Below are 12,695 nucleotides of genomic sequence, written 5' to 3' on the forward strand. Positions count from 1 at the left end.
GTTACCTGAACGTTGATTAAACAAACAATATTTACTTAGTCTTAATGTTTTGTTCTTTGTTCTCGTAATCGTTTCAATTTCTCGCATTTCCAAGTTCAAGAAAGAACACGTCCATTAATGATACCAAAACACGGAAATACAAATGAAACTTGAATTCCGAAACGTAATTAACAAAGGGCTAACGCGAAATTTACATTTGAAATTTCTGCGTGGTGAATAATTTTTCATCGAGCAATTTTTAAATTAGAGAACTATCACGCATTCATATTATTACGTGTGTGTATATATGGATATATATTTTTTTGTATATTTTTCACAGAATACCCATACACAGCCTGCGTTGAATACACCGGTAGTAGCGTTACAAACACCAGCAGTACCGGCCGGATATTCTAGTTTTGGACCAACTGATTATTCCTCGGATCTCGGGAGCCTAGCATGGTCTCATCAGAGGTACGTTGATGACTTATCAATGTATTCGGCAGCCACCATGTCCAGCATCAGGTAAATCATATTTCATAATTATTGTTGTGAAAGAAAGCTATATGTCCAGTTGGTATGACATACTCTTCTAGTTATTTTATTCACTTCAGCTAATTCACGTGCTACTCTCGGTTACAATCGATTTAAAAAAAAACTACATCTATAATGAGATGTTACATACATTGGAATAAATTATAATAAATGTGTAACTGTAACTTTTTTTCTCTTTCATATTCCAATAATCTGAGATTTATAATAAATCAGAGATTCAGTGTTCATTTTAATTGATTCTTATTCAGAACAAAGTCATATCCGTTTTTACATTTTCACACATTTTTGTTCTTTATATATATTTCTTTGTTCTTTTTTCTCCTTACTCTTTGAATTCAATGTATTATATCATGCGTGTCATATTGCTTATGAATTACTTCGCACGAATGTATTACTGGTAGATATAATGTTATGTATTGACCACACTGGAGCGCTATAGTTTTTTTTCGGTTACAATAGTGTTTGGCATATCATTACATTGTGAGTGTTGAATATTCTTCAATTGCTATTTACAAGTACATGGCTTGTAAATACAGTCAAGTCATTATGCGGTGATTCATTGCTAGAAGTACATTTTCATCGTTCATATCATCAATTAATCAACTTTCATTATGCTCTATGCATGATCGCATAATCGACTATCGTCAACTAGACGTAAGACTGGGTTGAAGCTTGGGGAGAAGTAGCTTTTAGCTAGATTAGATCGCTATCGAATATAGAAACATTCACACGCATTTCTTTTTGACATTTAACCACTTGTGAATCCTTGCACTTCGTAGTATATGACAAGGCTCTTTGATATTACAGTGGTCTTCCTCATCTGGCTGTATCAAGTAGTACACCACCTCCATCCACGTCACCTTTGCCCGTGAAAATCAAGAGCGAACCGATCAGTCCACCTAGAGATCCGCACAGTGGTAGCGGGTCCAGTGGACCGAGTAACGCGAGCAATCTGCATCACACGAATCTGACTGTCGGCCCTTCGTCCAGTACCGGCGCACCGCCCGGGCATCACGTGTCCCATCCAGGCCCTCAGACCCTAAACTTGGTATCGAGCAGACCGAGCAGCAATCCGCCGCCGTCCCATTCGGGAAGCATAACACCGACGAATCTACCGTCGCCGGGAAATGGCACGGTCGGTGACATTAGAACGAACCATTCGAGCGGCGGTAACAGTTCCGACTATGAGAATGGGCCGATCATGAAACGCTCGAGAATCACGGAGGGTTGGGCGACTTAATGCCGATCGTATTGTTGCGCTCATCAGTTGTTTCATACCTCTTCGACGTACAACGGCATATATAGTGCTTGTGAGTTCCAATACGATTAAACAAACTCCTTTTAAAAGCGTCTTTGAGACACGTACTTCGTACTCTACGTACCGCGATGACCGGTAATGCTACGTGGCGGTACGGTACGTACGGGTACCCGCCGTAGCTAGTGCGGAGTGGAAAAATCTGTTTATATTTTCAAGCTAACACAGAATATACGTTTATTTGAAGAAAAGAAAAAAACGGTGCCATAATGTTGAAACTTTATATATATATAATAGATACACACACATATATATATATATATATTTTCATGTATATAATTGAAGTGTTGTTTGTATATATGTCATAAAATTCGTAATAGCTTTCGCGACACAGCATCGTATCCTCGATGCTTGTCGCAAGGAAATTTATGCGGAGGGAAAACAGTATGTTAGAGAATAACGCATTACCCGATTGTGAAATTTTTGAAAGTGTACTAATATCGAGTCTAAAAAGAGCTTGCGAAGAAATCTGTGCTGTAATGTAAGATTCGTTAAGATCAGATATCTTACTGTCGCAATTCATTGTTGTTTTGTACGGTATAGTAGTCAGAATGCGCCATAATCTGTTAATACATGATCTCGCGCTGTAAAAGTACGTTTCACCCAGATTTTCCAGTTGCTACCTGCGCTTCGCGAGTTGTTATTGCACTTCCGTTAAGTGCGATAGTAATTTACTTATAAATCGACCATTTTTTTCCGAGGGAAATGCTCGTTGGCAAACTTTCTCGTTGCTCGCAGTTTCTGTCCGATCGTAAAATTTATATCGATACAAACCTTTACGTTTTTCTTTCACGATTTTTATATTCTCAGATCAACCGATTTTCCATTTTAATATCCATGTTAAAATGAGTTCATTAATGTCTTATGGTTTCCAGACACGAGGAAGTCGGCTGCTGTACTCAGACTTATTCATGATATTCTATAGAACAAGATTCGAAATTAATATATTGAATTATAATATGAGGTAACATGAAGTAGATAGATAGGCATATTATATAATGTTGATTAATAAAAAAAAGATATACACACAGCGCGCGTATAGATATATACATATATATACACACGTTATATACATTTTCCACAAGTATTTTGCACATTTGATATAAAGAAGAATTATGAGAGAAGGAAGCTTGGAAATTTTGCAACCCTTGAAGCCTAAAGATGCATAACGAGAGTTTATATGCCACAAGTGTATATGCCATCTACTCTAAAATGTGATTAAACAAAACTTACCGCGTAAGGAGGATCGAGTGATATTAATATTAATAACTTTAATCGTAAACGTTTAAAGAGAAACCAAAATTACAATCCCTAGGTATTACTGGACGTGTAATTTGCCAATTACGATGAACTAATCACGATTAGTTCTCTTCTAAGCAACACTTAAATTTGCAGAAATGGATTATAACATAAAAGATGAATTATAAAAAAAGATGAAAAAATATGCTCGTCACAGAGATCTATTCTGTAATATATAAGGAATTATTATATAGAAGAGATTATTCTTTTCGATGTACCAGAAACGCGACCTTCTCGGCCAACAGTTGCGTAAACGCGAACTTGAAAGACATTTGGCAAAATAGGGTTGCAATTTGACGATTAACGATGTATAGAATTTACCTTCTTCCTGAAATCGGTGAAATGAAAATGTGTCAAGGCGATTTTCAATGTACGTTTTACAATCTCAGGATGTGTCCTGGCGAGAAACTAGCTCTCGAGAGTTGTATTTGATAAATTATTGTAATTAACGTACTAACGGAGTAAGCAGGTATATGAATGAATAGTGCCTGGCACCATTTGTGGCCCTCCTGTTAGGATGCTTTCCCAGATCGTATATGCAGTACAATTTGTTAATGAAGTCTTGGAAATAATAAGCTAATTAAGCGCGGCATACGCGACATATATGATGTTGTAAGCTTTATATCGTGACTTTTTGACAAGTAGCACGGGAAGGCAATTAATTAATGTGATCGACGGTTGTACAATTGAGGTATAACCCTCGAGATATCCACTTTCCTTCATTAACGCATATTAGAAGTGTTTCATATGACGGTACAATCGGTATGCGAGATACGAAAACGCAAATGCGTATAGTCACTAATTTTAATCACGAATTTTTAAGATGATCACAAAGTGCAATCTCTTAGCCAACACACTTTTTTATCAAACAATAAAAAGATATAAAGAAATTGTTATTTTTCATAACGAAGAGAGAAAATTTAATGTATTAAAGATATATATGTCTCCACTAGTTATTAAACTTTTCCTATTGACACGAAATTTATTATATATTTAATTGATATTTAATTGTAATATATTCTATTCGCGTATATTATAATAAAAGATGATCGTATATAACTGGTTCACTTAAGTAAACGCTTACAAGCGAATTTACATTCGGCAACATCATATTATGTTTGGATACATTTAATTGGTACGTTGAACAAGAATGCAGGTGAAATTGATGGCAATCTCTCACGTTGTTCTATCAAGAATATTATATTCTCCGTTATATTGCGGTGTTTTCTCGTAACTTTGTTATATAAAGTGAAAACATTGGTTTCAATTTTATCGGCATGTTATATTTAATGTTAAAATTCCTCTGTATTACACACGTACATATACACGTGCACACATACACGCACACGTACACACACACACACACACAGGATATAATTTAAATTTCATCTCGACGGATATTTGATATGAAAATCCTGAACTTGTTAATTCTTTCTCTGAGATACCCTGTTGTGATATCGAAACTAACATGATCCTGATGCATAATAGTCCATCTAAGATCATTTTGGGTGTTCCGACATCAACACTTCTATAACAGTCACAATGTGATGTGAAAAGCATGAACAGTACTTTATATGCAACGTTTATATGTGCTATTTGATCTATTTTATCATAACGTGCAGTATGACGTAACTCATAGCAAAACCCGTAAGAATAGGCGATTTGTTAAATGTACGTTAAGTACATGTACGTACACTTCAATGTATATTTTTAATATGACGTACGTGTAAGCTATATCTGTGAGCAAAAGTAAGTGTTGATGTAATGAAGGATGTACTACTCGTCTTGATTGGCACAACTAATGATAAAGTATATTATTGTACGTTGACGCTATACAGAATAGAATAAAATTCGTATTCTGTGATTTTTACTGTTCGACCAAGAGCAGAGACACGGAAAGCGTACTTTAACATGTGACAAAGGTATGTTCTTATTTCTCAAGGCGTTTTGTATCCCGGTGACTCAAGTTGTGTTCTTCTACATAAGTTTTCCGCTTTTATAATTAGCTCGCTTGGACTATTCCAAGTATTGTCCATTTGTGCAAAATCCTACTAATTTGTATGATGTGACATTGATTTAAATTCGCGCGTTATTCTAGATACTGTTTGGTTACTTGCCGTGAATTACGCAATCATATAGTTGTGCCTCAAGATATCAACAAATATATTCAATACGTAAAGTAATGATAATTATTGTAGTTAACAAATCTCAGAGAGACTATTGAAATTGTTGGAACGCTGTGAACGAAATGGACCATCGTTAGACGAGCCATACGCATATAAGATAAATGAGGTCCATAAATGGATGGTTAGACGTTTTATATTGCAACATAAACTGACATTGTTTTGGGAAAAAAGGGCCATTATAGGCTGTAGGCAATGTTCGCAAATAATCGAATTGCAATGCACGGCACAAGTACCAGATCACTGTAACAATGTAGTAAAATGAAATACGATGTACATGTACTAGCCACAACTGTTGTCACCACAAATAAATAAATGAATAAATATATATATATATATAAATATACAATTTTATATATATACATATATATGTACATATATATGTATATGTATATGTATATATAAATTTAAATACAGGTTTAAGTACTGGACATATCTGTAAAGCCAAGTAGCATCACATTTTTAAACGTCGTAACGATATCGCCATTTTACTGTTACTATCTGTATCTGTGCATTTTGAAACTACGAAAAAAACGGTATTGCCTGTTTGATACGTACGCGATCACACCAAAAGTCATTATACAGGAAGAACCCTCATATATATTTTTTAACGTATAGTTATCGCATTGATTTTCCCTTGCTTAGTTTTGAAATGCACTTTATAAACAGATGGAGTACGGCCGGGAGTGACGGGGCATAGGGGAAGGGGAGGGGAGGGAAGGGGGGGGAGAAACATACTTTAAACGTTATTAATGTAGTTATACGCGTATTTGTATAATACGGTTTAAAGGAAGGTTGTTTAAGACAATTCCTCCAATTGCGTATCATATTGTTACAATTGATTTCCGAGGTACCGTTACATTGTACAATGTATAAATTTTAAATAGAGCTCTGTATGTATACACACAACAAACACACACGTACACATACACACAGGACTACATACTCACATAGACGCATACACAAAAGATTTGCATCATGCGTACACGACTGGACGTGTGCATGTGTGGATATATATGTATAAAAAAAAATAATTATGATAATGTAATAGTAATAACGATACAATATTATAGTCGTGCGTTACGTTAGCTGATAATTGCGAGAATAAAGGAAAGTAATTCATATAGTGCCATCGTAACTGACTAATTAAGGGAATACCGATTTTACGTTTTAAGTAGTTATCATAGAGAATACTTGAGGAAAAGAAAAAAAATACTTAAAATGTTGAAGACAAAGACTCGGTTTATGTTTGTAACGATAATTGTAAATGTTTGCCAAGAGTTTGTTACATAAGTATGAAGCCATTGAGAAATTTTACGTGCTAAAATCTCAAAGACACGTTTTATCGCCTCTTTATGCACACTCGGCGCCTCACACACAACCGTACTCGAGCTCGCGTTCGTGTGAAAGGGCGTAGACGCGGAATTAAAGCTCCTTGTTTATACGTTATACTTTTGGTGCTCGACATTACCCGGTTATTGTTATACGTTTATTATTACTGATCTGTATGACCATACTACCATATTGCCTATTATTGGTCAGTATAATCATCGTCAGAGTTAGCGATAAATAATGATTATTTGATAACGCTCTATATGTACACATCACACGCAACATACAACATTGTAAACACATACACATTGTGGTTATATTTCAGTGTATCAGCATAATGATATGATTATTACGATGTTGCCCATAGAATACATTTTACTTGGTTTTTACATTTGGCAGTATTTTATTTTAGTATTATTCCATCCACCTGTGCGTAGCTTTCTCAACGTTCGACTTGTGACTTGTACGTTGTAGTATACGCTCTTTCATCTCTTGTATTAACGTTATTTATATTTTACAATAGAAACAGAGAAATTCAATTGATTCGTTCGGTTATTTTTGTTAATTCACTTTTATGGCTCACATGCTTTCGTTGTGTATTTCATTCTTTTGTGACTATTCTCGTTGTCCGAAAATGGGCGATTGTTTTTTACTTTCATATGTAACGTTTTGTTATCGTAAAACCGTGTTTTGTTGCTTCTTAATAAGGCTAATATTATTTCGATTGTATTCTTCTTAAGTAATCGTACATATACATAGCATTGTTAACATACGTGAATCGCTGTCACACCGATTTTGTTGTTTTCTGAAATGTTTTACGATGTGCAACTAGTTGTTTCCTAAAATAACTTTATTTCGCTCTCTAAACTATACCAGATAACTATCTTCGTAAATAATAATCGAAATATTTAACACGTTTATGCTGGAGAAACTTATGCTGGTAAAGATTAATTATACAGTCAATAGTCGATATATGACGATAACTAATAATAATATATACCATATATCTGACGTGTTAACAATGACATTTTAATTTATTGAAAATAAGTCTTTCTGATAATAGCTTACGAAAAAGAAATTTTTCATCAGGCTTGTTTTGTGTTTTTTCTCTGCAATATTTACGATTATTATTTAATCATGATTATGTGCATTATCCGCGCATGTAATTGTTCCTTCACGCATATGTCATGCAGTTTTCCAAGATGTAATATCTTTCTAATGTGCATTCTTTGTAAATCTCTGTAAATTGCGATATTTTTGTAACACTGACGTATACTGCAATTTGGTTCAAGTGAATTTGTATCTCGAGATTTCGTATAATGAGAAATTTTAGAATATCATGCGTAACGGTTTTCTGTGTTTGTCGCTAATATATATTATGCCGTAAAAGATATCACTGCACAATTACAGGAGACCAAATTTTTGCGAGCGACTTTCATGTCGCATGTATGTGAAGCTCCACGTATCATATTAAAGACTTTACCACGCGAAAATTATAAGTGTTTCGATTCTATAAATTTTGTGTAAAAACACGTTTATATATGATGAAAAATGTTTCAACAGGTTTTGATAAATTGACAGTTTTTCAATTTTGCGCAAATAGCTTCCATTGATTCTACGCATTCTTATTTGGGATTCTACGACGTCTTTTTTAAATTGTGTCAGTTTATAAAATTCTATATTATTTATGTATCATATAGAGAGATAATACGTTGTACTTAATACTTAAATCTAAACTGATGCAATGTGATGATTTTTTTCAGTTCTTAAATGGAAATCGCGTTCACAGGTATCATTCGAATAATAGATGATAAATTAGGTACACAAAGTGTTCTGTTGTTTTACTGCTTGATTGGAAGCCTTATAACTGATCTATGTTAATGACTTCCGCATTGTACATAATGTGTCCTTCAACCTTTGACTTATCCTCTCTTCTCTGGACGGTCAAAAGGGCAGTTAGCTACATGTTCTAAACTTTAGGGATCTCGACCACGTGTGTGCACATACTTTAAGATAAAACTCGGTACGTTATTCAGTGTGGCACAACATGGTTTGCACTGAATACCAATCTTCATTGTGACGTCCACTAATGTAATTTGCAACGATTGTAAACACGTAAGATAGACATCGGAGAATAATCACGTCCTTGGGACAGAATTCAAGACAAACTGCGAATAAACATATCTCGTTGATATATCTCGACATTTTTGAGTACTTAAGCACATTGAATAATCTAGAATGTATATTCAAAAGTGAGAGAAGCATTGTTCACAAAAGTTTTTGTATTTATAATAAATACGTGTAATCGTTAGCGGCATATTCCGCAAGTAACAATCTACTTGAATATTCCAAACACGAAAATTCAAAAGATATCTCAAATACGTCTTCAGGATATTCTCGTGACATTCCTTAATAGAAAGCAAACAAACTTTTAGAGATTTTAGATTATTAGATGCTGTGTTATCTAAGTCCCTTTTCTTCTTCGGTTGACAGTGTAATCTATCAAAGGGACAATAATTTGTTGATCTAATATCAACACAGATGGACCATATTCAAATATTTTATACACCACCTGTCCCATGATTTATGCAATTATATTTTAGAGCACAGTTTTGATTTTATAATATTAAGGAAAATCTATCTTAGTATTATTAAATTCGATTAACGTAAAAGAATTTTTCTAGGAAATTATTCAAAAGAGAGATTATCTCTCTTTCTCTAGCGACCTTGTTTACATTTCTATTCTCAATCAATATTTCTACTCTCAATCAATTCTCTTCATAAATTGAGGGACAGGTGTCATGAACGCTGGAATAGCGTTCACGACGTCAATTCCGGAAGGCAGATTTTGCGGAAAGCTCTATCTTACGTGCGTACGATCATGCGTTTATCCTCTGTAGAAATGCCTTATTATCACGTGCCTCAATTAATATTTAAACTGTTCACCTGCTTATACCTTATTACTCGTTAGTCTATGTAACGAATATATATGTGTAATATCGAGTTATTCTTTGTACTGCTCTTGTAAATATATTCTGAAGAATTAATGTCATTCTGTCGTCTATATATACGTATACTGTATACTATATCATACATTATACATCTCTATGACCACTCTCTACTTACCCCAAACCATTATGAACATCTCCCTCAGTCTATCTCCGAGAAATCGCTCTGCAGAAAGTACTTGAATTACAGGAGAGTCATTTTGTGCATTTATTAATATATTTTATTAGATGTATCTTTATATAATTTCAGATATTTCCAAAATTATTATAAAACTATTTAATATTTTATCTTCTTATTTATTCTATTCTATTAATTTTGATTATGCAATAAAACAATTAATATTTGTGATAGATATGGCTTTATTATAAAATTTATATTTAATTAGAAAATTTTTAATTAATATTAATATTAATTAATTTACTTTTACAGGGCGCTGTTAAATGCTGAACTCTTTATATTAACTATCCATCCGCTTTAATATTGCATGCTTCCACGTTATCTGATTTTACTTTCCGTCGCTTTTTTGTGTTGCATTTTCTTCTCACATATTTGCGTTTATTTTTTACATCCATCAAATTATAAGAATTGGTCACTGTGTATAGCAATACGATGAGTAATTGTTCTTTGTGTAATCACATTTTTCTATTTCAGCGTGATTAATCATCAACATGAGCTGTTATTAAAATCTATGCACAACGTAGAAACTGAAAGACGTTCAATAAAACCATTCTAAATTTCTTCTGCCTCCATTGAATAAAGGAGAAATAAAACATGCAAATTTACTTATACGTAAAACGTTTGTAGATAAATGTAAAACCTTTAATACTTAATTTTACGTGATATAAGAGAAAATGTAGTGGAACTGCACAGCGTGAAGTTTTGTATACGCTAAAACTTCATATTTACTTTACATCATATTGTATAATAATTTTACATTTACCGAATTTTCAAATTTTCTTTTATCAGAATATTCATTTTGATTTAGTAGTGTTACCTCATATTACATATGTATTACAGATTTCCAATTGATTCTGTCAAGGCTAATTATTTCTGTGTGCGGTCCATTTAATAATAATTCAATAAATAAGAAATACTGCAAAACACTTTCTATTCTTCCTCTTCTTTCAACTAAAAGGAAGACTAAAGACTATGTCGAAGCATTTGTAGCGCTAAGTGAATCGCAACACTTTAAAAATAAAAAAAAAGAAAAACCTTTAGCGTAGAGGACGTTACAAATTACTAATTAAAGTTGCAACTATTTTAGCCGTTTTCGATTGTGCACAGCCTCTACAAATTCATATATCGTGACTATCAGTTATTAAAGAAAATGTAATTAAAAAATTAGTTAAAAAAGTTACAATTTTCAAGATTGGTGAAAAAAACCTTGCCTGAAGGCGGCAAGGTCCATTCTCATGTTCTGTTGCCGGATTGGTTGACTCGCGCTAGTACTGTGTGCGTAGAGTGGTGTCGCGCGCACTCATTTTCCATCTCTCTCGGCGATACAAATGATCCATGGCTGCAACCTGCTGCAACTTCATGTTGATAGTTTTTCTTGACGTTGTGTATATCTAACCTAATTACTTTGTCAAGGAATATTTTGATTACTTATCTTGAAATATAAATAAATACATTTATGTATATATTTAACCTAGATATTATTTTGCCATAATAGTAAACTAGTTTCAGTGGAGATACGTCTCATCTTGACGAAACGTGCCACCAAAACTTACAATGGTAATTCATGAAAATTTTTATTTCATTATTTTTAACAAACAGCATATTTATTATCATAATAGATTGAGGACGATGATAGTAACATTAACTGCGAACATTAAATTTGTTTTAGAATCGGAAAAGCAACAGCAAAAGTAAAAAGGATTTACCAGAACCACGTGTTTCTCCTAACGCAATAATTGTAAATGGTACAAGTGGTTTGAGTCGAGAAGCAGAGGATCGATTCGAATTGGAGTTATGTTGGTGTATACAACAATTAGAAGCGAGCTTAGCCAGTGGCAAGTTGCACAAGAAACAGACGCAAGATACCAGCAAACATTTACAGTCATTAAAGAGCAACTCTGCGTCACTAATAAAGAAGAGACAAATAATGAAAAATACATTGGGCGATTATAGAGAGAAAATGACTGAGGACGAACGAAAGCTGAGCAAAACTGTATCGACCGTCAAATTCACGTGTTCTGCCTCAGCAAATAAAAAGTCGATGTTCATCAGAAAAGCAGCTCAGCATACTACAGAAGAGCCTGAAAGTCAGACGGATGATCACAAAGTACAAGATAAATTAATTAATACAAAAGCTATCATGGATAATAGCAGAAGTCAAGCTTCATTTCAGTTTAATTTCCAAACGTGCTAATAAAAATCTGTTTTTACATTTCTGTGTCATCAGCTGTACAGTACCATATACGTTTAGCTATCTTTTCCTGCTTAATTAATAAATTAATACAATTCACTAGATAGAAAAATTCAATTTACATAGAACAATTTTATAGTACATATATATATATATATATATATATATATATAAAATAAACAATGTATTTTTATTTAAAAAAATCAGTTTCTTTTTTAATGATTTGTATATAATTGAAATGTCAAGAATGGACGTGCAAACATTGAATATATCGAATTTAGCAAAGTTGTTGCGCTTTTGGACTTATGTAATTATATCATTGTTTTTGTTTTTTATATATAGATTTTCATATAATGTGTATTGCAGGTTTACTTAAACTTAAAACACATGACGTAAAAATATTTTCACGTGTGCATAAATACAATATAAATAGACTTTTAAGGATATTAAAATTGAAAATATTGGTTAAGTAAAAATATTAACATACCTAGTTAAATTATTAGTTGCAAAATATTTTTCGTTAAAATATAAGGTTTAATACTTATACTTTAATGTGGTCCTGTGGCGCAACGGATAACGCGTCTGACTACGGATCAGAAGATTCCAGGTTCGAATCCTGGCAGGATCGAGATACTTTTTTTTCATTATTATTTCG

General features: G+C 33.3%; 2 protein-coding genes and 1 non-coding gene across 7 annotated transcripts in view; all 3 read left to right on the forward strand.

Moving 5' to 3' along the window:
- Window positions 1-9,713, forward strand: part of LOC105282039 (myocyte-specific enhancer factor 2) — a 72,937-nt gene extending 63,224 nt beyond the window's left edge. For 4 of the 5 annotated variants that reach the window (XM_020032519.2, XM_011343711.3, XM_020032517.2 and 1 more), the window contains exons 7-8: window positions 320-504; window positions 1,342-9,713. In XM_020032519.2, coding sequence (XP_019888078.1) covers window positions 320-504; window positions 1,342-1,774 — 618 coding nt within the window. In that variant the 3' untranslated portion in view covers window positions 1,775-9,713. The remainder of the gene's footprint in view (window positions 1-319; window positions 505-1,341) is intronic. The other variant, XM_011343714.3, reaches the window with a different exon arrangement.
- A 307-nt stretch (window positions 9,714-10,020) lies between these two features.
- On the forward strand, window positions 10,021-12,061 carry LOC105282041 (UPF0488 protein CG14286). Its single transcript, XM_011343715.2, has 2 exons — window positions 10,021-11,406; window positions 11,519-12,061. The coding sequence occupies exons 1-2, from the start codon at window positions 11,404-11,406 to the stop codon at window positions 12,041-12,043; spliced, it is 528 nt and encodes a 175-aa protein (XP_011342017.1). The 5' UTR covers window positions 10,021-11,403; the 3' UTR covers window positions 12,044-12,061.
- Window positions 12,062-12,595: 534 nt separating this feature from the next.
- Window positions 12,596-12,668, forward strand: Trnar-acg. The gene has a single exon. It is a non-coding gene; the product is annotated as a tRNA-Arg (tRNA).
- The last annotated feature ends 27 nt before the right edge of the window (window positions 12,669-12,695 follow it).

Source organism: Ooceraea biroi, chromosome 7, assembly GCF_003672135.1.
Source record: "Ooceraea biroi isolate clonal line C1 chromosome 7, Obir_v5.4, whole genome shotgun sequence".
Taxonomy (NCBI): Eukaryota; Metazoa; Arthropoda; class Insecta; order Hymenoptera; family Formicidae; genus Ooceraea; species Ooceraea biroi.